Source organism: Polypterus senegalus, chromosome 4 (genome assembly GCF_016835505.1).
Source record: "Polypterus senegalus isolate Bchr_013 chromosome 4, ASM1683550v1, whole genome shotgun sequence".
Lineage (NCBI taxonomy): Eukaryota > Metazoa > Chordata > Cladistia > Polypteriformes > Polypteridae > Polypterus > Polypterus senegalus.
In genome coordinates this window covers 11,614,794-11,640,534 of record NC_053157.1, presented here as the reverse complement: position 1 = coordinate 11,640,534, position 25,741 = coordinate 11,614,794, and the positions used below count along the sequence as shown (strand labels likewise).

Genomic DNA, 25,741 nt, shown 5'->3' with positions numbered 1-25,741 from the left:
ATGGATGTGATTTCCTTGGTGGTGTAACATTTTTATGTAGAACATACAGTGCAGAAACTATTCTGACCCCTTCACTTTTTAAATTTTCTTCTATTGCAGCCTTTTGCCAAAATGGCTTAAATTGATTTTTTTTTTCCATTGACCATCACCAAATATCTCAGAATGACAAGACGAAACCAGGATTTTTTAGAAAGGTTTGCAAGTTTATTGAAAAAACTGAAATGTCCTATGGACACAAGCATCTGGCTCAGGTGCTTCCCATTCAGTTAATCACCGTTGAGATGTTTCTACACCTTGCTCGGAGTCTTTCTTCTTCTTCTTCTTCATCTTCATCTTCATCTTCTTCATCTTCATCTTCATCTTTTCCAAATAGCTCAGTCAATAAGGGACAGACCCTTTTCCTTCAGATCTTTTGCTTTATCCATCCACCTCCACTTTGGTCTCCCTTGCTTTCTCTTCCCAGGCACTGTATTTCTATTCCCATCACTCTTTTTTCCATGTATTCATTGTCTCTCCTCATCATATCCCTTCCATATCACTTCAATCTACTTTCCTCGGATTTCTTAGATTTATCTCCCACTTTTGTTGTACTTCTGATTATCACATTTCTTATTCTGTCCTTTTTTTGTAACCCCACACATCCATCACCCCATTCTGATTTCTGCCACATCTAACTTCTCCTGTGCTGCCTTTGCTATCCATATTTTAGCTCCATCCTCCTTTTCTGGTCTTAAAATCCTTACATTTAAACTTTTCTTTAATTCTTCGATCACACAATACTCCTTCAAATTGTTCCATCCACACTGCACTCTGTGGGTCATCTCTACATCTAATCTACCACTGGTCCTAGAAATTTGAACTCCTGCCCTCTTCAGTCGCTCTCCTTGCAGGCTGACTTCTGAATCCTGACCATCATTAAACCTCAAATATTCCAATTTTCTTCCGATTTATCTTATAGTTCTCTTTCTTCCAAATGCCTTCTTCATTCTTCCAACTTCCTCTCCATTTCCACCTGTTTTCTGGTGCTACACAACACTTTGTCATCAGCAAAAAGCCTGCACCAGGGTGATTGGTCTCCTATCCCATGAGTCCTCCTCCTGTGACAAATTGATTTTTAATTTCTCGTATACGAAGTAAAGGGAAAGTAAGGTAATCATCCAAAAATTCGATGCTGAGATTTTGAAGAATCTCAACATTTTAGACTTGTCTGTGCCCGAAAATACCATTTTGGAATTATGTCTGTGTGTGTGTGTGTGTGTGTGTGTGTAAACACGATGACTTGAGTATGATTTCACGTAAGTCAACCAAATGTTGCATACAAGTATTAGGTACAAAATGTAGATTTCCGTCAACTTTTGAGCTATTTCCATTAACTGGAAAGGGGTACTTTAACTTTTATTCATACAGCTGCAGAGTCCGATTTATTCAACTTTACTTTTATAATAATTATTCAATATATTATTAATTTGACTTGATTTGTTGTTGATTGTTCTTTAATGTACATAATATAAAAATATAATCATTGTCTTTCGGTTTACTCCTCAAATATCCATCCCCATATCTGAATATACGAGAAAGTCTAAGGGAGATCATTCCCGATTTTTTTCATCTTGGGATGATCCTAGATATTTAAATTGATCCACTAAATACCTTCCTTGGAGCCCATCTGTGGTCAGTTCAGTTGATTCTGCTAATTCTGGAAGGTGCACACCTGCCTCTCAGTAGAAGGTCACACAGGTGAGCAAAAACCAAGCCGTGATGTTAAAAGAATTGCCTGAAGTGTCAAGGACTGAGTCGAGGCACAGATCTGAGGAAGGCTGCAGAAAAGGTTCTCAAGTGCACAGTGGCCTCCATAATTCTTAAATGGAATAAGTTCAGAGCAATCAAGACTATTCTTGGCTTCCTAAGGCCAACTGAACATTTGGGGGAGAACAGCCATGGTAAGAAGAACCAGATGATCACCGTGGCTGAGATCCACAGAAGTTGTGTAGGAATGGGAGAAACTTCCAGAAGCCTCTGCTCCGTAAAGATACGTGGACACTCACTCGGAATTTGCAAAAGGCACCTTAAGGATAGAAGCAAGATTCTTTGTACTGGTGAAACCAAGATTAGCATCATGTCTTGAGGAAACTAAGCACTGCTCATCATCATGCTTAGTGACTGTGGACTAGGAGATTAGCCAAAATAAAAGGAAAGCTGAGCAGAGCATAGTAGAAAGATACCCCTAGTGCAGGGGTCCTCAATCACGGTCCTGGAGAGCCGCAGTGGCTGCAGGTTTTTGCTCCAACTCAGTTGCTTAATAAAAATCACTTATTGCTAAAGTAACACTTCTGCTTCACTTTAGTGATTTTGAGCCCTTATTGCTTAATTTGGTCTTAAACAGCTATTTTAATTGCTCCTTATTATCAATAACATGCAAATGACAAGAGAGAGCAGCATTTCTCCATTTAGCTTATTTACATTTACACCTGTGTGTATTTATCTGCACTATTGGGTTTAATTAAACACTTGGAAGAAAAATGAAGAGAAAAAAGTGAAGGACTGAGAATTACTCGTCCATTTTAGCCTTCAAATCATTTGCATGATAGAAAGGGAAAGAAAATCTAGGATATGAGAATGAGCTGACATAGCAGAGTTAATTTAATTTCATAGCTTGTTAGTGCTTTATTGGCAAGAATTGCTTTCTAATTAAGCAACCAGGTCAGAACAAAAACCTGCAGCCACTGCGGCTCTCCAGGACTGGGATTGAGGACTAGTGAAAACCTCCTCCAGAGTGCTCTGGACCTCAGACTGAGCTGAAAGCTCACTTTGTAACAGGACGATGACCCTAAGCACAAAGCAGAGTCAACACAGGAGTGGCTTAGGGACAATTCTTTGAATGTCCTTGAATTGTCCCAGCAAAGACCAAGCGTGAAACCCAGTTGAACATTTCTGGAGACCCCTGAAAATAGCTGTCCATCGATGGCTTCCATTCAGCCTGACAGAGTTTGAGAGGACCTGCAGAGAAGAATGACAGAAAATCCCCAAATCCAAGTGTTTGAAGCACATTGCATCAAACCCAAGGAGACTCCAGACTGGAATTGCTGCCAAAGGAACTTCAACTAAGTACCAAGTAAAGATATTTCAATTCTTTATTTTTAGTAAATTAGCAGTGGTTTCTATAATCTCATTTTTGCCTAGTCACTCTGGGGTATTGAGTGTTGCTTGATGAGGAAAGCAATACTTTAAATGATTTTTAGCATAAGGCTGCAACATGGCAAAATTTTGAAAAAGCAAAGGGGTCTGAGTACTTTGTGAAGGCGACTGTATAAAAGGTAAAGGTATACAACAGAACAGACCCCATATTAATAAGCACTTACACAAGTGCAGTCCTGTCACTTCTCGTTCTACTCTCCTGTTCGAGTAGAACTTTGTAAAAGTGAAAATTCCCAGTGTTCTGTCCTAGAGACGTCTGCTTGGGAGCTTTTCCAAGATGTCTGCCAAGCAGCTGTATTAAATAAGAAGTAAAAGACCAGACCCCCTATGGATTGCCACGGGGCGCTTATTATACCTTACAAGCTCCAAGACTTTGCAACAAATGGTCAGCATATGTCACGCAATAGTAACTATCCAAAGCTCTTTGACTCTCTTTTTGGTAAAAGCGCGTTACTGTCGGACTTCCCATTCCCCCCTTGGCATCCAACATTTTTATATTCCAATATGCCATTTAACAGACCTTCTTTCTTCCTCTTTGCAGAACGATCCGAGAGGAACAAACCAGAGCAGCGTCTTTCAAGGTAAGAGCAGCCTTTCTGTAGCAAAGCTTTTCCTGTGGTTTGAAGGATGGAAAGAAGGTGTTAATGTTTTTGGACTGTTTTGCGAATTAGTTCTTAATTCAAATAGCAGCAGAGCAAAAACGCTATGAAATGCTCTTGAAATTATTAACATGCAATCGTAGGCATTTGTAACAAAAAATATCCCAGACAGGGCTGAAGAGGAAGCCATTCAGACCATACAGCGTGTTTGTGCCTTCTAGTTGTAGTGTGACTTCTAGTAGAATGTAGAAAAAAGCATCAGTTTTAAAGCTAGATATACTACTGATTTGTGTGCTTATTTCATAACAACAGAGTTGCATGGATTTGAATAAATAATCCAAACTGCAATCCCCGTCTAACGCAGGGGTGCAGGTCTTCATTGTAAATATTTTCTTAATTAGTGACCAGTTTTTGCTGCTAATGAACTCATTTTCCATTCATTTTAATTGAATTAATTGTTTAAGAGACATTCCTTGTTTATTCCCTTAACGGCACCCACACAGAAATGAGATGTGATGTTAGTGAGCCAACAGATAACCAGCTAAGTCCAGGCATCAAACTCCTACCAACTAATTACTCAATCAGAAGCCGATTCTTGTTATTAATTAAACCCGTTATTAAATCTCATGACTTGTCGCCGCTCTGATTCTGCTATAGCAGACATTTACAAATCTATTGATGTTTCTTTTTTTCTAAATATACCGTCAAAATATTCTGTGGATCTGAGCAGATCGACATTACTGTGACCTTCACCTTTCTTTATTTTCAGATATTCTCCAACCAGTTTTTGTAATTAGAAGCCAATTCTTGTTGTTAATTAAACTGGTTATTAAATCCCATGGCTTGTTGATGCTGTCATTCTTCCACAGCAGACATTTCCGAGGCTGTTGATTTTCTTTTTTTCTGACCACGTCAGCAAAATGTTTTGTGGACCTAAGCAGATTGACATTACTAAGACCCCCATCTTTCTTTATTTTCAGATATTATATGATGGACACAGATTAGCTAGTCATGTGTTGGCTCATTTTGGTAATAGTAGAAAAAAAAAAAGAAGAAATAATGAAGGGGTCTGAGTCTTAAATAGCAATTTAAATTAATATAAAATGAGTTAATTAGCAGCAAAAACTGGTGCCGAAATAAAAAAAAAAGGGTTAGAATGAAACCTTAAACCGGCAGTAGCACTCCAGGACCGGAGTTGGAGACCCCTGGTCTAAGAAGTAGATGAGTACAAACTGAGGTGTGGAACTGGATCAAAGAAGTAACCAGTAGAAATGGAAATAGCCAAGTTGGCCACAATTTGATATTTTCCTGATGCATAGGTTAACATATGCTTGTCCGTTTTGTATAATGTTTTAAAATACTAAGCATCCAGTTCTGGAATATATTGCAATATAAAGTGGTTTTGGAAAGTATTAAGACCCCTTTACTTTCTGCACCCATTATTGTGTCACTCTTTAAATTTTAAACGGACAAATTTGTCATTTTACTCCATCAATCTAGATGCAATAATTAGATTCACAGTGAAAACACGTTTTCAGAAAGCTCTGTAAATCTATTAGAGATCAGAAAATGAAATCTCTCATTCACGTAATGACATTTCTTTCTATAGCACAATTTCATACAAAGGATGTAGCTCAAAGCTGTCAAAGAATTACATGCAAAGAGAAACAACTTAAATTTAGATAAGAATGATAATGGATACTATACAAAAGATAAATGAATAATGCACACTTAAGGTGTAATTAAGAAAAATAGGATTCAGACCCTTTGCTTTAGCAACTTAGTTTGTCTGCTTTAATTCTCCTTCAGATGTGTTGAGAACTTGATTGGAGTCCACCTGTGGTAAAAATGAATTGATTGTACTTTGTTTCGATAAACACACACGTACCTTTGTATAAAAGACCCCACAATCCACATTGCATGTCTGGACAAAACCAAGCTATGAAGTCCAGTGAAGTTTCTGTAGTCCTATTGTGGAGAGTCATATATCAAGGCAAGGGGATGGAACCATTTCTAAAGCTTTGAGTATTCCCAGGAGCACAGTGGCCTCTGCAATTGTGAAATGGAACAAGTCCAACCAAACTGATTAACCAATGTGGAAACCAGGGGCACTCCAGCTGCCCCAACCTCGACACAAACAGGCAGAGACACGAGTTCCAGCACAGCACTCATTTATTTACAAAAGGAGGAGTGCGTCTCCCTCGCTACCCTCAACAGCACAGTTCACAGAGCACCAAATATGTTCTTCCTTCTTTTTCTTCTTCTTTCTTCTTCTTCCTTCTTCTTCTTCTTCCTTTGTCCCTCTTCCTCCAACTCTGACTTGTTGAGTAGAGTGAGGCAGCTCCTTTTATGTTGGCCCTGGGGTGTTCCAGGTGGCTCGTTAATCAGGCCTGGAATCACTCCCAGGTGTGGTGAAAGCCCAATGTAGGGCTCTGCCGCTCCCCCTAGTGGCCCCCAACAGGGCTGTGCCAAACTCCCAGCGTACCCTGCAGAGTTCCTTGGTGCCACAGCTGGCAAGGATGGCTGCCCTCTATCGTCCCAAGGGAGGTAGTGTCTTGTAGATGCTCTCTCCCTATTTGGTTCCATCCAGTTGGCCTTGGCCGCCTGTCAGAGAGCTGAACAAGAACCCAATGCTCCCTTCTGACAGACCTTCAGAAGTACTCTGCTAAAATGGGAGATACTGTTGGAAGGACGGACCATCTTAGCAGCCCTCCATCAATCAGGCATTTATGGTAGAGTGGCTAAGCAGAAGCCCCTCTTGAGTTAAAGGCATTTGACAGCCTGATTGGACACTGAGAGCATGAGAGGAAAGATTCTCTGGACAGAGAAGATAAAAATCAAACTCTCTGGGCTGAACTCTAAGCACTTTGTCTGAATGAGCTCCAGGTGAAAAACTAAACTGAGCCAAGAGCAAAAGAAAAAAAAGTCCTTTCAACCTGAAAATGACTACATTTAAGACAACATTGGAGTGGCTTTGGGACAAGTCTCTGTTTTTGAGTGGCCCAGACTTAAACCCCTTAGAACAGCCATGGAGAGACCTAAAGATGGCAGTTTACAGACGCTTCACATCCAGTCTGCATGAGCTTGAGAGGATCTGCCAGGAATAATTGGATAAACTGCCAAAATCCAAGTATGCAAAACTTGTAGAGACTTACCCAAGAAGATACAAAGCTGGAGTTGCTACCAAAGGGGCTTCTACAAAGTAATAAATTAACGGTCTGAGTACTACTCTCAATGAAAGATTTTAGTTTTTGACTATTAATAAATTTGTAAACCTTTTTGGCAAAATGTTTTCACTTTGCCATTATGGGTTATTGAGTGCAGTTTAAAGGGCAAAAATGAAGATTTAGCCATTGTGATGAACACGACAAAAACCACACCAGAAAAAGGGTTGGGGCAGCCACCTGTATATTGTTCTTGGCTGCAATGGATACATTTTTAAGTACAGACTTATACAGGTTTGAGTCCACAACTGAAATGTCTTGTTGGAGCAAAGATGGTGGCTTTAAAGGAGACCGGAGGAAGTGATGTCATCCCTGGGACATGGACTGGAAGTGATGTTGTTGGGCCCAGAACTAAAAGTGACATCAACAGCAGGGCTGGAATCAATCCATCCATCCATCCATTATCCAACCCACTATATCCTAACTACAGGGTCACGGGGGTCTGCTGGAGCCAATCCCAGCCAACACAGGGCGCATGACAGGAAACAAACCCTGTGCAGGGCGCCAGCCTGCCGCAGGGCCTAAAATCAGAAGTGATGTAATCAACAGGCCCGGAAACTGAAGTGACGTCATCAGGGCCTGGCAGGATTTCCCGTAACTAGTCTGCAGAGAAGTGAAAAAGAGAGTTAGTGCACTCTGCCACCCCCTGGTCTGGCATGGAATTACTCTTATTTGGACACTTTAGCTGCCTCCTGTGCATGTGTGTGACACCATTTAAAATGAAATTTACAACAGAATACAATGAGCAGAAAGTGAAAGGGCTCTAAATATTTTCTGAATCCACTGTACTTTCAGATGATTTATTTTGGAATTATATATACACACACACACACACACTCACACACATACATATACAGTGCATCCGGAAAGCATTCACAGCCCATCAATTTTTCCACATTTTGTTATGTTACAGCCTTATTCCAAAATGGATTAAATTCATTTTTTTCCTCAGAATTCTACACACAACACCCGATAATAACGTGAAAAAAGTTTACTTGAGGTGTTTGCAAATTTATTAAAAATAAAAACACTGAGAAATCCCATGTACATAAGTATTCACAGCCTTTGCTCAATACTTTGTCGATGCACCTTTGGCAGCAATTACAGCCTCAAGTCTTTTTGAATATGATGCCACAAGCTTGGCACACCTATCCTTGGCCAGTTTCGCCCATTCCTCTTTGCAGCACCTCTCAAGCTCCATGAGGTTGGATGGGAAGCGTCGGTGCACAGCCATTTTAAGATCTCTCCAGACTGCCCCCATCTATTCTCGACAGCAAGCTTGCTTGTACTGTTACACACATAGCAGGAAGTCAGTACATCAGACGTGTTGACGACGGGTGCCTTCCTGCTGTGATAGCGTGGACAGTGCTGTGCAGAAGAGCTCATCTTAACCTTTTGTCTTCACCCTTCAAGAATGTCTCTGAAATACAAATCTGATGCAAGTGCTGGTGATACAGTAAAGAAGAGAAAAACTATCACCATTGAAAATAAAGTAGAAATAAAACAACAACATTTATTTCTATAGCACATTTTCATACAAAAAATGTAGCTCAAAGTGCTTTACATAATGAAGAATAGAAAAATAAAAGACATAGTAAGAAATTAAAATAAGTCAACATTAATTAACATAGAATAAGAGTAAGGTCCAATGGCCAGGGAGGACAAAAAAAAAACTCCAGACGGCTGGAGAAAAAAATAAAATCTGCAGGGATTCCAGACCATGAGACCGCCCAGTCCACTCTGGGCATTCTACCTCACATAAATGAAACAGTCCTCTTTGGATTTAGGGTTCTCACGGAAGGACTTGATGATGATGGTCATGTAGACTTCTGGCTTTTAGTCCATCAATGTTGGAGTATCATGATGCTTTGAGTAGGTGGTGGTGGTCAGAGAGAGGTGAAACTCCATCATTCATTGACAGAGCACTTGGTTACAGTTGGTCAACAATAGCATTTATTAAAATAATGTACCTGTTCCGACTTACATACAAATTCAACTTAAGTACAAACCTAAAGATATATATATATAATAGTGGATGTCCAAGGAGGAGAACAGGCATTCCAGTGAGGAAAGGGCATAGTTTCTTACTTGGGTATAGGGACAGATGGGTTGGCCAGCTGGACAAAGAAACAACTTTGTGCCTGGCTGGAATAATATGATGGTTGGGAGCAATTCCATTCATCATATGGCAGTAGTCCCCTTGAGGCAGCCCAGTTGGGACACCCACTCCAGTTAGGTTCTTTGGAGTTGGAATCCAGAAGTCCCTGGGTTCCAGTAGAGGGCACTGTCAGGGAAAGACTTCCCTACTTTCCATACGACTCAGAAGTGCTTCCAAGTGGACACACTGTGACATTGGAAGTCATCCTTGGCTCAGCTTGAAAAGGAGCCCGACACGTCACATTGGGGAGTCGGAGTCAGGAGGCAGTGGGCTACAGTCTTAGAGGACGGAAGGAAGAAGACTCTGTTTTGTATTGTGGTTTGCATTGTTAGTTGTTATTGGGTGGATAAATATCTTTTGTATTATCTCAAGATCATGTTGCGGATTACTGTGTCTTAGGTTTGGGGCTCAATGATGCCCCATGGTAGTTAATATATATATATACTAGCAAAATACCCGCACTTCGCAGCATAGAAGTAGTGTGTTAAAGAAGTTATGAAAAAGAAAAGGAAACATTTTAAAAATAACATAACATGATTGTTAATGTAATTGTTTTGTCACTGTTATGAGTGTTGCTGTCATATATATATACACACACACACACACATAAACATATATACATATACATATATAGATATACACATACATACATACATACATACAGATAAATATACACATATATATATACACACAGACACACACATATATATATATATATATATATATATATATATATATATATATATATATATATATATATATATATATATATATATATATATATATATATATATATATATACACACTTACACTCACCTAAAGGATTATTAGGAACAACATACTAATACAGTGTTTGACCCCCTTTCGCCTTCAGAACTGCCTTAATTCTACGTGGCATTGATTCAACAAGGTGCTGAAAGCATTCTTTAGAAATGTTGGCCCATATTGATAGGATAGCATCTTGCAGTTGATGGAGATTTGTGGGATGCACATCCAGGGCACGAAGCTCCCGTTCCACCACATCCCAAAGATGCTCTATTGGGTTGAGATCTGGTGACTGTGGGGGCCATTTTAGTACAGTGAATTCATTGTCATGTTCAAGAAACCAATTTGAAATTATTCGAGCTTTGTGACATGGTGCATTATGCTGCTGGAAGTAGCCATCAGAGGATGGGTACATGGTGGTCATGAAGGGATGGACATGGTCAGAAACAATGCTCAGGTAGCCCGTGGCATTTAAACGATGCCCAATTGGCACTAAGGGGCCTAAAGTGTGCCAAGAAAACATCCCCCACACCATTACACCACCACCACCAGCCTGCACAGTGGTAACAAGGCATGATGGATCCATGTTCTCATTCTGTTTGCACCAAATTCTGACTCTACCATTTGAATGTCTCAACAGAAATTGAGACTCATCAGACCAGGCAACATTTTTCCAGTCTTCAACTGTCCAATTTTGGTGAGCTCGTGCAAATTGTAGCCTCTTTTTCCTATTTGTAGTGGAGATGAATGGTACCCGGTGGGGTCTTCTGCTGTTGTAGCCCCTCCGCCTCAAGGTTGTGCGTGTTGTGGCTTCACAAATGCTTTGCTGCATACCTCGGTTGTAACGAGTGGTTATTTCAGTCAAAGTTGCTCTTCTATCCGCTTGAATCAGTCGGCCCATTCTCCTCTGACCTCTAGCATCAATAAGGCATTTTCGCCCACAGGACTGCCGCATACTGGATGTTTTTCCCTTTTCACACCATTCTTTGTAAACCCTAGAAATGGTTGTGTGTGAAAATCCCAGTAACTGAGCAGATTGTGAAATACTCAGACCGGCCCGTCTGGCACCAACAGCCATGCCACGCTCAGAATTGCTTAAATCACCTTTCTTTCCCATTCTGACATTCAGTTTGGAGTTCAGGAGATTGTCTTGACCAGGACCACACCCCTAAATGCATTGAAGCAACTGCCATGTGATTGGTTGATTCAGAACAGGTGTTCCTAATAATCCTTTAGGTGAGTATATACATATATATATACTGTATACATACACACACACTTAACAGTATATGTGCCGAAAGCAAAACTGATACTTTACCATTGGTCTTCTGCTTTGCCAAATCTCATTTTACTTCAAAAATTTGTGAAATGTGACATCAAAAATTTCACAATAACCTTTTTCACATTACATGGGATTAGGTTACTGGATGTTTGTTTTATACAAATAAGAGTTCTGAAATCCCTCAGCTGGAGATATTGGTGATTGAAAACTATGTGTTTAATAACATAATTCTTGTGGTTTTTATTACTAACAACAAAAGGAATGCAAATTAAATCAAGAGACAAAATACATTTCAGCAGAGGAAATCTTTATGTAGCTTGTAATGTTTCGATTTAATTTAGACCTTTTCAGCATGGTGTCACCTTTACGTGTATTAATCTTTAACTCACTGTTTCATTAAAGGTAACTTGCAAGTCAGTGTGCACATTTCCAAATGTTCAGAAGTTGCAGCACTGACAGATGAAGGGATGAGTTGAGGGTTTTACAAAGACGTCTGGATACTTGGCCATTAGCTCACACAGCACATTTGTACTGTATCAAGTAAAGAAAATCTATACATTAATCAACATTGTCTTGCCAGGTATTAAAAAGAAACAATAGCATATTATTTTAACTATGTTATTTTTACACTGTCTTTAGGTGCATGTCATAAGCATAATCAAGTATTGTCATTTTAGAATTGTTTGCTGCTGCACCCTGCACCACCAGGGACCGGTCAGTGCCTGATATGTGCCCCTGGCAGAGAGTTGTGTCCTACATGTGTGTGCGTATGTGGCTTCACATAATTGTGTCATATGGCCCTAGCAGCCATCATGTCATAAGTTTTGGTCTGAATTTTATTTCTTAGTAGAAACCTTATGTTTTACTCATTATTTTCAAGGAGCATTTCAAACTGTAAGTGTGTGAACATATGAAATTTGACAAACAAGAAGAGGCCTTTCAGCTAACAGCTAAGCTGACCCAGTCTCTCATCCAGAGAAGTTTTAAAGTTCGTTAAGATTTCTGCTTTAACTCCCTTTCTCGGTAATTATTGATTCCCACAACTCTTTGATTAAAGAAGTGCTTCCTGGTATGGAGGAATATTTCAGACAAAATTAAATAAATAAATGCGTAAATAAATAAAAGTACTGTGAAATGAGAGCCTAAATAAATAAATGTGTCACGAAATATGTTTTTTGATGCTTATTTATTTCATTTTGTCTGTAACATTCCTACAAACCGTCATGAAATACGACTTGAAATAAAACTGTCACTTTCACTCGTCAAAGTTGAGAGGGTGGGCTCTAACACATCCTCTAGTTACTGACTGGTGAATCGATAGCACAAGAATTTTACTACTGCTGATGAAATGGATTCTGCCAAAGATCTTACGTATTCCAGAGAGAGAATTGAAGATTTATCGGAAGAAATTACAATGTTGGCGGCACTTTTAGACTCCGATATAGATGAAACTATTTTTGAAATTATTGAAGAACAAGTTCAGGTGACACAGTTCGCTACCCTGGAGTCCATCCTTTGACATTCCAGCTGAGTCAATAGAACACCTTCTGTTACGCGGTTTAAAAGTACGACAGATTGCAGATCTATATGGTGTATCGGGAAGGACGATCACAAGGCGAATGAGTCAGTTTGATATACGGTAAGCTGCAACGGCTGTGTTAGTTTAGGTACTTTGAAATGGAATGCCCAAAGCAGCTCCAAGTAATATTTTGAACTGAGTATTTGACCCTTGTTTTACGAGTATAAAGTCAGGTGCATATTTGCAGCTACTTTTTCAAACAACTCTACAGCTCTGATCAGTGGCAAAGTTGTTTGAAAATTCTTCTGTAACTTCTTCCGATAAATCTTCAATTCTCTCTCTGGAATACAACAACAACAACATTTATTTCTATAGCACATTTTCATAGAAACAGTAGCTCAAAGTGCTTTACATATTAAAGAATAGAAAAATGAAAGACACAATTATAAAACAAAATAAATCAACATTAACATCAAATAAGAGTAAGGTTCAATGGGCAGGGGGGACAGAAAAAACAAAAAAACTCCAGACGGCTGGAGAAAAATAAAATCTGTAGGGATTCCAGACCATGAGACCGCCAGCCCAGTCCCCTCTGGGCATTCTACCTAACATAAATGAAACAGTCCTCTTTGGATTTAGGATTCTCACGGAAGGGCTTGATGATGATGATGATGATGGTCACGTAGACTTCTGCCTTTTAATCCGTCCATCATTGTTTGAGCATCATGAAGCTTTGAGTAGGTGGTGGCCTGCGCCACCACCACAAAGAAACCGGAAAAAGAAACAGAAAAGAGAGTAGGGGTCAGTAGCGATTTTAGAGCCACCATGAATAGTTATTTTGAGGAAATTGAACATACAGAGTATCAGGATTAAGTTAAATTAAGATTAAAATGAAGTTATAAAAAGGCCATGTTAAAGTAATGTGTTTTCAGCAGTTTTTTAAACTGCTCTACTGTATTTGCCTGGCGAATTCCTATCGGCAGGCTATTCCAGATTTTAGGTGCATAGCAGCAGAAGGGCCGCCTCACCACTTCTTTTAAGTTTTGTTCTTGGAATTCTAAGGAGACACTCATTTGAGGATCTGAGGTTACGATTTGGAATATAAGGTGTCAGACATTCTGATATATAAGATGGGGCGAGATTATTTAAGGCTTTATAAACCATAAGCAGAATTTTAACATCAATCCTGAATGACACAGGTAACCAGTGTAGTGACATTAAAACTGGAGAAATGTGTTCAGATTTTCTTTTCCTAGTTCGGATTCTAGCAGCTGCATTCTGCACTCGTTGCAAGTGATTGATGTCTTTTTTGGGTAGTCCTGAGAGGAGTGCATTACAGTAATCTAGTCGACTGAAAACAAACGCGTGAACTAATTTCTCAGCATCTTTCAGTGATATAAGCGGTCTAACTTTACTTATGTTTCTTAAGTGAAAAAATGCTGTACTAGTGGTCTGATGAATATGTGATTTAAAATTCAGATTACAGTCAACAATCACCCCTAAGCTTTTTACCTCCGTCTTGACTTTTAATCCTAATGCATTCAGTTTATTTCTAATAGCCTCATTGTATCCATTATTGCTGATCACTAAAATTTCAGTTTTCTCTTTATTTAACTTGAGAAAATTACTATTCATCCATTCTGAGATACTAGTCAGACATTCTGTTAGTGAATCAATAGAATCAGGGTCATCAGGTGCTATTGATAAGTACAGCTGTGTGTCATCAGCATAGCTGTGGTAGCTCACGTTGTGCCCTGAGATAATCTGACCTAACGGAAGCATGTAGATTGAATACGAATACGTAATATCTTCGGCAGAATCCATTTCATCGGCAGTAGTAAGCATTTTTCTAATTAATTCTTGTCCCATCGATTCACCAGTCAGTAACTAGAGGGCGTGTTAGAGCCCACCCTCTCAACTTTGACGAGTGAAAGTGACAGTTTTATTTCAAGTCGTATTTCATGACAGTTTGCAGGAATGTTACGGACAAAATGAAATAAATAAATAAGCAACAAAAAACATTTTGTGACACATTTATTTATTTATGCTCTCATTTCATGTCATATTTATTTATTTAGGCTCTCATTTCATGACACGTTTATTTATTTATGCTCACATTTCACAGTACTTTTATTTATTTACGCATTTATTTATTTAATTTTGTCCAAAATATTCCTCTATATCCTGGCTGCAGACCTACGTACAGTAAATGCACTTCCCCTTAATCTCCATTGAGGTTTTCTAATATGTGTGGTTTACTGTTAAATTGAAATAATTTTGCTGGATCTACTTTAGATTAAATTAAATACACTTTATTAATCCCATGGGGAAGTTCAAATGCATACAAAAGCAGAACCTCTGCACAGCCTTAAGTGCTGCTCTGTCTTTGTTGTAGCGTGGTGACCAGAACTGCACACAATATTGTAGTCAAACTAGTGCATTATATAGTTTGAACATAACTTGTACATTGATTTATATTCAACAGTTTTTACAATATACAGTAGCCTGACATTTTATTTTTCCTTTTAAATAGTTTCTGTGTATTGCTTAGATGATGAAAATGTTTTGTCTCTGTTTCAATCCCTGCACATTCCAGGCTGCTTATGTAGATTAGTCTATTAAAACTGCCATCTCATTCTAGTAAAATATTAACATTTTCATTAAAAGATCAAATAGGTCACAACGCCATTAATGAGTCATGTTTTGTTTTTTATCTTTGCTTGTGATAACTCAGTGAGGGTGACTAACAGGCAAGACATTCTCACTTTCTTGTATCAGTGCTCTGAGGAGTTCTGTTTATTTACCATCTCTGTTTTATAGTTTCCTTTTCTATGTAATAATAGTTAATTTTGTACTTATGGCACTATCTATCTATCTATCTATCTACTAATTATATAATGCCTTTAATATTGTCTATTACATAGTGAAATTAATATGTATCTATTTATGGCATGTGGCTCTGTCTGTCTGTCTGTCTGTCTGTCTGTCTATGTATCATGTCTGCTCTGAATACTGGGCCACAAAATAGTATGTGATGACACCACAGAAAAGATGACTTGAAACAGCCCAACAAATACAATACAATACAATACAGTTTATTTTTGTATAGTCCAAAATCACACAGGAAGTGCCGCAATGGGCTTTAACAGGCCCTGTCTCTTGACAGCCCCCCAGCCTTGACTCTCTAAGAAGACAAGGAAAAACTCCCCAAAAAAAAACTTGTAGGGAAAAATGAAAGAAACCTTGGGAAAGGCAGTTCAAAGAGAGACCCCTTTCCAGGTAGGTTGGGCGTGCAGTGGGTGTCAAAAGAAGGGGGTCAATCCCAAATGAAGGGTTCCCACTGTAGGGAGACATAGAAAAGTCACTGGAGGCTTCTACAGATCATGTTCTGTGTCCAAAGTCAGACGCTATTCAAATTCAGACTATTGGGTTTCCCAACCTAACGGGATGCATCCAGCTTTGGGTGTTGCGGTTGGGGTTAGCAGCCCCCAGTGGGATATCTATCTATCTATCTATCTATCTATCTATCTATCTATCTATCTATCTATCTATCTATCTATCTATCTATCAAGTAATGTCTTTCCTATCTATCTATCTATCATATAGTGCCTTTCTATCTATCTATCTATCTATCTATCTATCTATCAAGTAATGTCTTTCCTATCTATCTATCTATCCATCTTGGAATGCTTATCAAATAGGCCTCACCAGGGTGATGTTAAGCAAGGCCCCCTCATATTTATCATGAAATTCTGAAAGTTCAGATCTTTTTTTCTTCAGTTGATGAGAAGCAGATGTGGCCGGTGAAGTAGTGTACTCTGTTATTTAAATACTGTGTGTCAAGCTGAAACTTTCTGGCTGCTTCATCATTTTTAAAATGACACAAGTATTCTGGTATCTCCACAATGCCTGACTGTCTCAGAGAAGATTTAATTACTGTAACAGTCCCCAGCTTACTTAGCCCCATAAGCTAACTCCTTTTTAGTATTTGCTTTGAAGCTCTTGCTTAAATGATAAGGCCATTACACAACGAGGGGGATTTGTGTGACTAGACACACACCAGCCTTGTCCCCAGTAATGTAATCTACTTGCATTATTGAAGCAAAAGGTAGATGTTGATGGATCCTTTACATGATGTGATGTATTATGATGACGAAGTGCATGACAATTAACTAAACTCTTTTGACTAACTTAGATAGTGAAGTTAAATATTTTCACCTACATCTAATGCACAACTGATTTTATTTATATAAAGTTCTTTTACTATGGCATGAGGCTTTAGAGTGATGAAAGTGCTAAAGTTGTATGTACGCACCTTATTTTCATCACAATCTTGACAGGCCATGTAATGAGTCCATTCAGGATATTAATTTATTTTAGCTGATCCAAAGTGAACCTTTAAAACTAACATTTCATGAAGACGGGTGTCCCATTAAGGGCTGCTTCCTACATTATATGATATACAGTATAGTGAAACGTCTCTTAGACAAACCTAAATTTTGTTTAGAAAAATAGAGAAAATGTGATTTTTGCAGGTGCTTATCATTATGTCCAGTATGCTCATACATCTATAGTAGTAGTACTTTTTCAAACTCCACGCAGGGAGACCTGGCCGCGCTACGTGCCACCTTGTTCTAACCAAGTTTCAATGATGTGTGTGTTTTTTGGTAAAGATAACTGTGTTCAGTGGGAGCCGTGCCACCCTTGGCCAGACTGGAGCCCTAAGTAGAATATTGTTGGAGAACTATCTAAAACTACTACTCTATTATTTCTTATAACAGCTTTAATTTGAAAAATAAATATCTTCTTCTTCATCCAGCTGCTCCCAAGTACATACTGTATCACGAGCTTAACTATAACCTTTAATACCAAATACAAATCCATGTGTCTGTGGTTCTCTGTGTAAAGAAACCTTCCTAATGTTTGTGTAAAATTTACCCTTAAGTTTCCAACTGTGTCCCCGTGTTCTTGATGAACTCATTTTAAAGTCACTGTCTCAATCCACTGGACTAATTCCCTTCATAATGTTAAACACTTCACTCAGGTCTCCTCTTCATCTCCTTTTGTTTAAACTGTAAAGGCTCAGCTCTTTTAATCTTTCCTCATAACTCATCCCCTGTAGCCCTGGAATCAGCCTAGTCGCTCTTCTCTGGACCTTTTCTTGTGCTGCTATGTCTTTATGGAGACCCAAACTGCACCCAGTACTCCAGATGAGGCCTCACCAGTGCGTTATAAAGCTTGAGTAGATCCTCCTGTGACTTGTACTCCACACATCAAGGCGCTATATAACCTGACATTCTGTTAGCCTTCTTAATGGCTTGTCTGGCAGTTGATAGTGTCAAGTCCATTACGACTCCTAAATCCTTCTCATAAGGTTTACTCTCGATTTTCTGACCTCCCATTGTGTATTCAAACCTCACATTATTACTCCCTACTTGTAATTCTTTACATTTACTGACATAACATTTCATCTGCCACAAATCTGCCCAAGCCTGTCTGCTGTCCAAACCCCACTGTGATGATTCAGCAGATTCTAGATTATCTGCCAATCCGCCTCCTTGTTACTCGATTTAATTTGTGGCATGTGATGCAACAACAACAAAAGCAATTTTAATACTACTACTACTACTACTACTAAAATTATTATTATTATTATTATTATTATTATAAGATAACAATATAAAATACAGCTACTACTATTTATCATGGAGTGCCTTAGGAGGTTAGTGGGTACATACAGTATATAAACCCTTCACACACATTTTTAGGACATCAGTGCACACTGGGGTGACTCAAAAGGACTAGAAAATGGCAAATCCGTTATATAAAAAGTGTGATCTGGCAGATTCAAGCATTCAAAGCCAGTAAGCTTAACGTGCATCACAGGTAAATTAATGGAAGGAATTATTAAGGGAAAGATTGAGTGTTAGTGAGCAGTTATCATGGGTTCAGACGAGGGAAGTTGTGTTTTACTAACATTCTGGAATTCTCTGAGGATGCAGCCTCCCATCTGACACATCGAGACAACACCGACTGCATGTATGGCACACGCAGCACGACATTGAAGCATAGGGTTGGGTAAAAGTGCAAGGTGCCAGCGTCTAAGCTGGTGTCCACCATCACCTGGCACATACAATGTGTATATATTCTGTGTTTATTGCATGTGCTATGCTGTTGCCCTCTGGCTTCTGGGTTGTAACTCGTGATGTGCCGCATCATACAAACTGCCACAAAGGAATCAACCAACAACACTAAGCTCCTTTATTTATTAACAGGCTGAAATGTTAACACAGAAAACACAAAATATGAATACTCGAGCTCTGTTCATACAATTCCAGTCAAGAAGGAGTTGAAGTGCATCAGAAGTAGTTAAGGGGAATTAAAATATACAAACAGGGAAATGGCAGATGTACTAAACTCGTATTTTTCTGTGGCCTTCACATGTGAGGAAGTGAATAACCTCCCAGTGGTAAAAGGGACTACTAAAGAGGTGCTGTTTGATTTGGAAATTGTAGAGCAGGACATGCTGCTGAGATTAAATAGGCTCAAATAAAACAAATCTCCAGGACCAGATAAAAGCCTGGTCAAAACCTGGAACCAGCCATCACTATCGGGTTTAATGTCACATGTACGGAGTTTGGTGACATTTCTTCTTACATGGCTTGACCGACATGCACAATGTATTGTTTTAGCAACATCCAGATGCCTTATTCATTATGGGGTTATAGATGAACAAATTGGCCTGAAGGGTAAGAGGTAGCAGCCACTGCGAATGGCATCTGTCTTAAATATTTTTAAAAATACTTCAAAGTTGGAGAATGATTGCCCAGTCATTTCAGGTTTATCTTCTCCTGATGTCACTGGACCTTTCGTTTCACTCTAATGTGTTTCTTTTTTCTCTCCTCTTCCTTTCAGCCAGGGACCTCTATCTTCCATAAGAGCCGCCATCAAAAGAAGTGAGTGCCAACTGTTTCTTCAACTCTATGCCTACCGAGAGGTGCAGTGGGTAATGACAGCTCTGGTATCTTGATTTCGATTTTCCTTTGGACTTGTATGTTTTCCGGCTGTATGTAGGCTCTGTTATAATTTTTTTTTTCCCGACCAAAAACAAAATACATGCCAGTGTGAATGGTTATTTAGGGAGAAGATGCCCGTCCTTGCAGCCATGTATGCAAAGTAGGAATAAATCTTAGAGAGGGTGCTGGGTTCATCACAGTGCCTACTCTCACACATGTATCCCCATGGGGCCATTTTTTGAATTACCCATTCATTCAGTTGTTGAACAGTGCAGTGCCAAAGGAATTGCCTGCCTATTATGGAAGCACAGGATAAAAGGCAAGGACCAACTCTGAATAGGGTACCAGTCCATCACAGGGCCCACTCTTGCATGCACTCAACCAAGCAATGCCAATTTTTGAATCAGCACGTTGTGGTGTAGTGGGTCCACAGCTCATGTAAAAAGGACCGCTTTTAAATAAATAAGCACCGCGCTCGCGGCTTGGTGAGGGTGCGTGGTGGTTGTGTGGCTGAAATGGTTCTCGGGGCGATTTGTGATGTGGGCATTTCTCACCTAAGTGCACAGGTGAGAAACCGTCCGCATCCATGATTGTTCCTGGGGCCGCTGATTTGCCACAGCTGCCATGTCCTCTTGATAAATGGAAGCGCGGGTCGGTTGGGGGAGATAGAAAGAAAGATGGAGGTTGCTGGAGAACAGGAAGCAGTGTGGCGAGAGAGCCGGTGTGAGCGAGCAAACAAGAGAAAGAGCAAGCGAGTGAGTGAGTGCAGGCTCACAGGTAGGCAGCTGGAAGGTGAGCCTCAAGAAGGGCGTTTGGCCAACACTCGGTGGGGGCAGAAGGAAGCGGTCGCTCCAGCTGAGCGAGCAAGGAGCTGGAGTGACCAGTTGAAGGACGACAGGCCGTAAAGGCAGCAGGAGTCGGGAGGCTTGGCGGGTGAAGTCCTTGATGTGAGCATCCTGGTCATCAAGGAAACCAAGTCTCGGTCTGGGGTGAGTGCGCAACCGAGGGATCGGGAGGCCTCCAGACCAGTCGAGGGGAGAAAAGGTCAGCTGCTGAGAGGGCGACTCTTCTGTTGCGGTGCCCAGACGGGAGAAACAGGAGAGCCGCCAGGGTAAAAGAAGCACCAGGCTTTGTGTTAAGGATTGTTTCCTGCATTGTGTTTTAACCTTGTTGTTTTTAGAAGATTTTTCTAATGGATTTTAACCTCCACGATTTCACAACTGTTTGATGATTATTTAATGACTCTTTTGAATCACTGCACTTTATTTAATTTGAGTATTGTTTTTGTTGACTGTTTTAATAAAAGCACTTTACACTTTTGCACCATCCCCTTGCTATGACGTTGCCTCACTGCTAAGCTCATCGGTAACATTACCCACAGTGTAGGGTTCAAGAGCTCCCAGACAGATGATGGGAGCATACAACCAACCTGCATCGTCACACACGTGTCCATCTATCCATTTTTTGAAACTGCTTATATATGTTGGATTCATGACTTATTGAGACTGCTTTACTCTCTGCACACTTTATCCTGTTGTAGATTTAAATTTAAATAAAAAAATGTGCCACTTTTGTCCATCAGTCCACACTCAATAAGTAACAATGAGAAAGTGAAAGCATGTTTTCAAAAAGATTGACAGATTTATTAAAAATCAAACACTGAAATCGATCATTTATTTAATAATAATATAATAACATTTAATTCCATAGTAGTAGAAGCTCCTTTTTCAGTAATTCCAGCTTTGTGAGTGTATTTTTTAATTCTTTGCACAGTTAGATTTGGACAGTTTATTCCATTCTTCCCGGCAGATCCTCTCATACTCTGTGAGATTGGGTGAGAAGTGTCTATAAACTGCCATCTTCATTTTCTCCAGTTCTAGATATTCTATGGGGTTTAAGTCTGGGCTTTGGCTGAGCCACTACAAGGACCAACAGAGACCTGTCCTGAAACCTCTCCAGCGTTGTCAAGCTGAAAAGTGAACTGTCACTCTAGTCTGAGGTGGCCTGCACTCTGGAGCAGGTTTCTTCGAGGGCCCCTCTGTATTTCATCTTTTGTTCAATCCTGACCGGTCTCCGTGTCCCTGAGCAGCCCCACAGCGTGATACTACCACCATCATGCTTCACTATGAAGATGGTATTAGACAGGTGGTGAGCAGTGTCCAGTCTTCGCCAGATATAGTGCTTGGAGTTCTGCTCAGAGTGTTCAATTTCTGCCTCATCAGACCAGAGAATTTTTTCCGTCTGCTCTCAGAGTCCTTTAAGTGTCTGTTACTCAAGAATGGCTTCTGTCTAGCCTTTCTACAAAAATGTCTGATTGATGCGCCACTGAGAAGGCTGACCTTCTCACAGTTTGTCCTGTCTTAGCAGATGACTTCTAAAGATTTGTTAGACTGAACATTGAGTTCTTGGTCACCTCCCAGATCAAGGTTCTTCTTGCTCTTATTACTCAGTTTGGCCAGACAGCCACCTTTAGGAAGAGTCCGGATGGTTCCAAACTTCTTCCCTTTCACAATTGTTGAGACCACTGTGTTCCTGAGAACACTTTACAAATGTTTTAATTCATTGCCCTGATCTGTGCCTTACCACAATTTGATCACAAAGGTCTACAGTGAGGTCCCTGAACTTCATGGCTTGGCTTTTGTCCTGGCATGCCATGTGAATTATGGGACCTTCTAAGCACTGGTAGATGTGTGATTTTTCCAAACGATGTCCCAACAATTCAGTTTGCCTACCGAGTTCTAGACACATCTCAAGGAGCATTCAAGCAAACAGGATGTGCCTGACCACAATCTGAAGTGCCACAGAAAAGGGTCTGAATACTTATATGAAGAAGAGATTTCAGCTTTTGATTTTTAATAAATTTGCAGACCTTTCTGAAAACGTGTTCACTTTGCCTTAATGGGTTATTGAGTGTAGATTGATGGGCAACCTTGGCAAATGTGTTCATTTAAAATTAGAATGTGCCAAAAGCGAATGAGTCTGAATACTTTCTGAATCCACTTGTAGTTCAGTGTCTCAGAGATCCAGTACTTCTCTCACTGAACCTGGAAAAAGCCAGGAACTAATAATGATTGGGGTGTCAGTCCATAACAGGGACCCTTCTCACACACCCACTCACAAAGGGTCCATTTCCTCTTTTGAAACCGCTTATCCAGTTCAGGTTTGTAGGAAACTTGGGTTTATGTCAGCAGCATGGAAGAAAAGGTGGGAACCCACCCTGGATGGGGGTGCCAGTCCATTGCAGAGGGTACCCACCCACACTTCTTCACATTCAGCCAATTTAGATTGCAAGTTAACTTAAAACATAAGCCTTCGGCATGTGGGAGGAGAACCAGAGGACCCAAAAGAAGACCCAGCAAGGCTTGGGATGAGTGTGCGATTGTCACACACACGGAGACTGAGAGCTGATTTCAAAGCCAGGATGGTGGATGTGTGAACCATTAGCACTAAACACTATGCCACTCCGCTGCTCATCGGGGAAACTATAATGCAGAATGAATTGTTGATTTTCTGTTATTCTGTTGCTTGCATTAATATGCATGCATGATTTTTTTTTCTACTGCAATTAACTGTTATCTTTTTGTTTTCTTTTAACGTAGCTACATCAACAAGAATTGCCACACAGACAGAGCAGCAGCGAGACAGGAGGTGAGAAGCACACGTGTTTATGCGGCTCTTCTTTGTCTCTGGGGCTCTATAGCCGGTTTCAAAAGTTGTTTAGAAGTTAAAGGCAATGCCTGAATGGATGCTGACGCAATTCTCTTAATGAACCGCTCTGCTGAGCAGCTGTCAGCTCATGAGCCTGTTGTTTTTTTTTATTCCAGGAGACCTGAGATAACTATTGTGTCTGCAGAACCTCTTGGACCAGCCTCTTGGATCCAGGGTGTTCCAGGTGGCTGTCCCAGTTCGGCAGCTCTGGGATTTCCTCCACCAGCACCAACTGTCTGGGGACCAAATCTTCCCACTTCAGCTCAGGTAAAGATGCTCATTTATTATGGACGTGATGAGGTCTCCCTAGGAGTTTTTTTTTTTGCATGACATTAGTGGAATATAAAGTGGAAGGAAGAACAACGGATAGAATCAATTCTTCTGTGCATCCCCAGTCCGAGCCCCCAAACATTTATGATATGAACACTGTCTGCTGCACCACCAGATCACATATTTAAAAATATCTATAACAAATACCAGGGTTAAAATTAAACAGGTACTTTATAGGTTTCTGTTAGTGGATTGCATGCAGCACACTCTTTTCTTTCATGCACTTCAGAACAGGTCATCCACTTGAAGCTAAGCCTGTTCAGGCCCAGCCAGTACTTGGGTTGCTGCTGAAAGAGGTGTTGGTGAGGCCAGCAGGGGGCGCTTGCCTTGTTGTCTGTGTGTGAATCCCTATGCCCCAGTGCTGTAACATGGACTCTGTGCTGTAAAAAGGGCACCATCCTTCAGATGAGACGTAAAACTGAGGTCCTGACTCTCCCTGGGCATACTGTAAAATCTTGCATATAATGCAGTTTGCTAAAAAATGGGGTGTGCATTATAGACAAGACAATTATTTTAATTAGGTATTTTCAAAAAGCCTGCACAGTAGGAATGTAGATACTTGAATTCATTATGTGTATAAAGTGCTTAGTTCCGTCTGTGTTCCACTTCGCTGTTCGGTGGAGCTGTGTTACAGTTCTCTCCTCTCTCTTCACATGCCTTCAGTACAGTGGTAGCTGCGGACTTTATAGGCTGGAACCAGAAAGGGCGGAGTCAGTTGCCTTCACTGGGTGTCTTCTGTGTAGTCTGCACCCCTAAGTCAACACTTTGTAGATCCCCCCTATTGCTGCAATTCCCATGTTGGATGTCTCTATAGGGTTAACGCACCTCACCGCTGGGATTTTCTCCCATTCCTCCACACCAAACTCCTCCAAGTCATTCAAGTTAGGTGAGTTCTGTTGGTCTCCAGCAATCTTCAAGTCATGCCATTGGATTGGGGTCTGGGTTTTAACAAGGCCAGTCCAAGTCATTTCAATGTCCCCCCTTAAACCGCTCCAGTGTAGTTTTTAGCTGTATGTTTAGGGTCATTCATTGTCCTGCTGAACTTTCACCCCTGTCTCAAACATCTGGCAGACTGAAGCAGGTTTTCCTCAAGAATTGCCCTGCGTGCCAGAAGTGCCATCTATCTTTCCTTCAGTCCTGACCAGTTTTGCTGTCACCACCATGCTTCTACGTGGGAGTGGTGTTCAAATCCTTCCAATCCAGTGGAGTATTTTGGGGGAGCCAGACATATGAAGATGTCTATAGCAAGCACGTCGATCCGTTGCAAGGCCCAGTCACACTTGCACACTTGAACTAACGAACTAACACTCAATTGTAAGGATAAGTATGGTAGGGTTTTTTTTTTTAAGAAGTGCATCCGTGATTAGGTTTTCTTTGTTCTTTGTTGTTTCTGAATCCACTGTATAAGAAATAAAGTATTCAGCTTTCTGCAAGCTTTATTATGTTGAAAATTTTATTTTGAAGTGGTAAATGGGCCATTTTTGCTCATCAGTGACGGTCCAGGTTGGCTCCACAGTCCCTGGCGGCTGGAAACTGGATCCATCGATCACGTAACCAAGGATGAGGGGGGGCACATGAAAACACGAAGAGTAAGCTAGCATTGTGTAAAAGTTATAAGTGCCTTTATTAAAAAAAAAAAAAAAACTGATCCAAATTAAAGTGCACTTCACCAAATAGTCAATAAATAAATTAAAAGAGGTGAATCAGTGGAGGTTAAAAAGTTAAATAAATCATAAATCATTCTTAAAACGAGGTTAACACCAAAGGCAGTCTCTTCTCTATTAAAACCACAAGCCCTAATGTTTCCTTCACAAATCTGGCATCTACTCTTCATATCCCTTCAGGGCTTTGTAGCAAGAGGAGACGCCCGCCAACAGGTGTAGTCAACCTTTAATCCTGACTTAGGCCTCCATTGCCAGTCCTTTGGAAACCGTGGGAAGCCATA

General features: G+C 40.3%; 1 protein-coding gene across 3 annotated transcripts in view; it reads left to right on the top strand.

The window, feature by feature from the left end:
- Window positions 1–25,741, top strand: part of sh3d19 (SH3 domain containing 19) — a 223,153-nt gene that overhangs the window by 130,789 nt on the left and 66,623 nt on the right. For all 3 annotated transcript variants that reach the window (XM_039750249.1, XM_039750250.1, XM_039750248.1), the window contains exons 2-5: window positions 3,737–3,776; window positions 19,658–19,698; window positions 23,358–23,406; window positions 23,583–23,733. In XM_039750249.1, coding sequence (XP_039606183.1) covers window positions 3,737–3,776; window positions 19,658–19,698; window positions 23,358–23,406; window positions 23,583–23,733 — 281 coding nt within the window. The remainder of the gene's footprint in view (window positions 1–3,736; window positions 3,777–19,657; window positions 19,699–23,357; window positions 23,407–23,582; window positions 23,734–25,741) is intronic.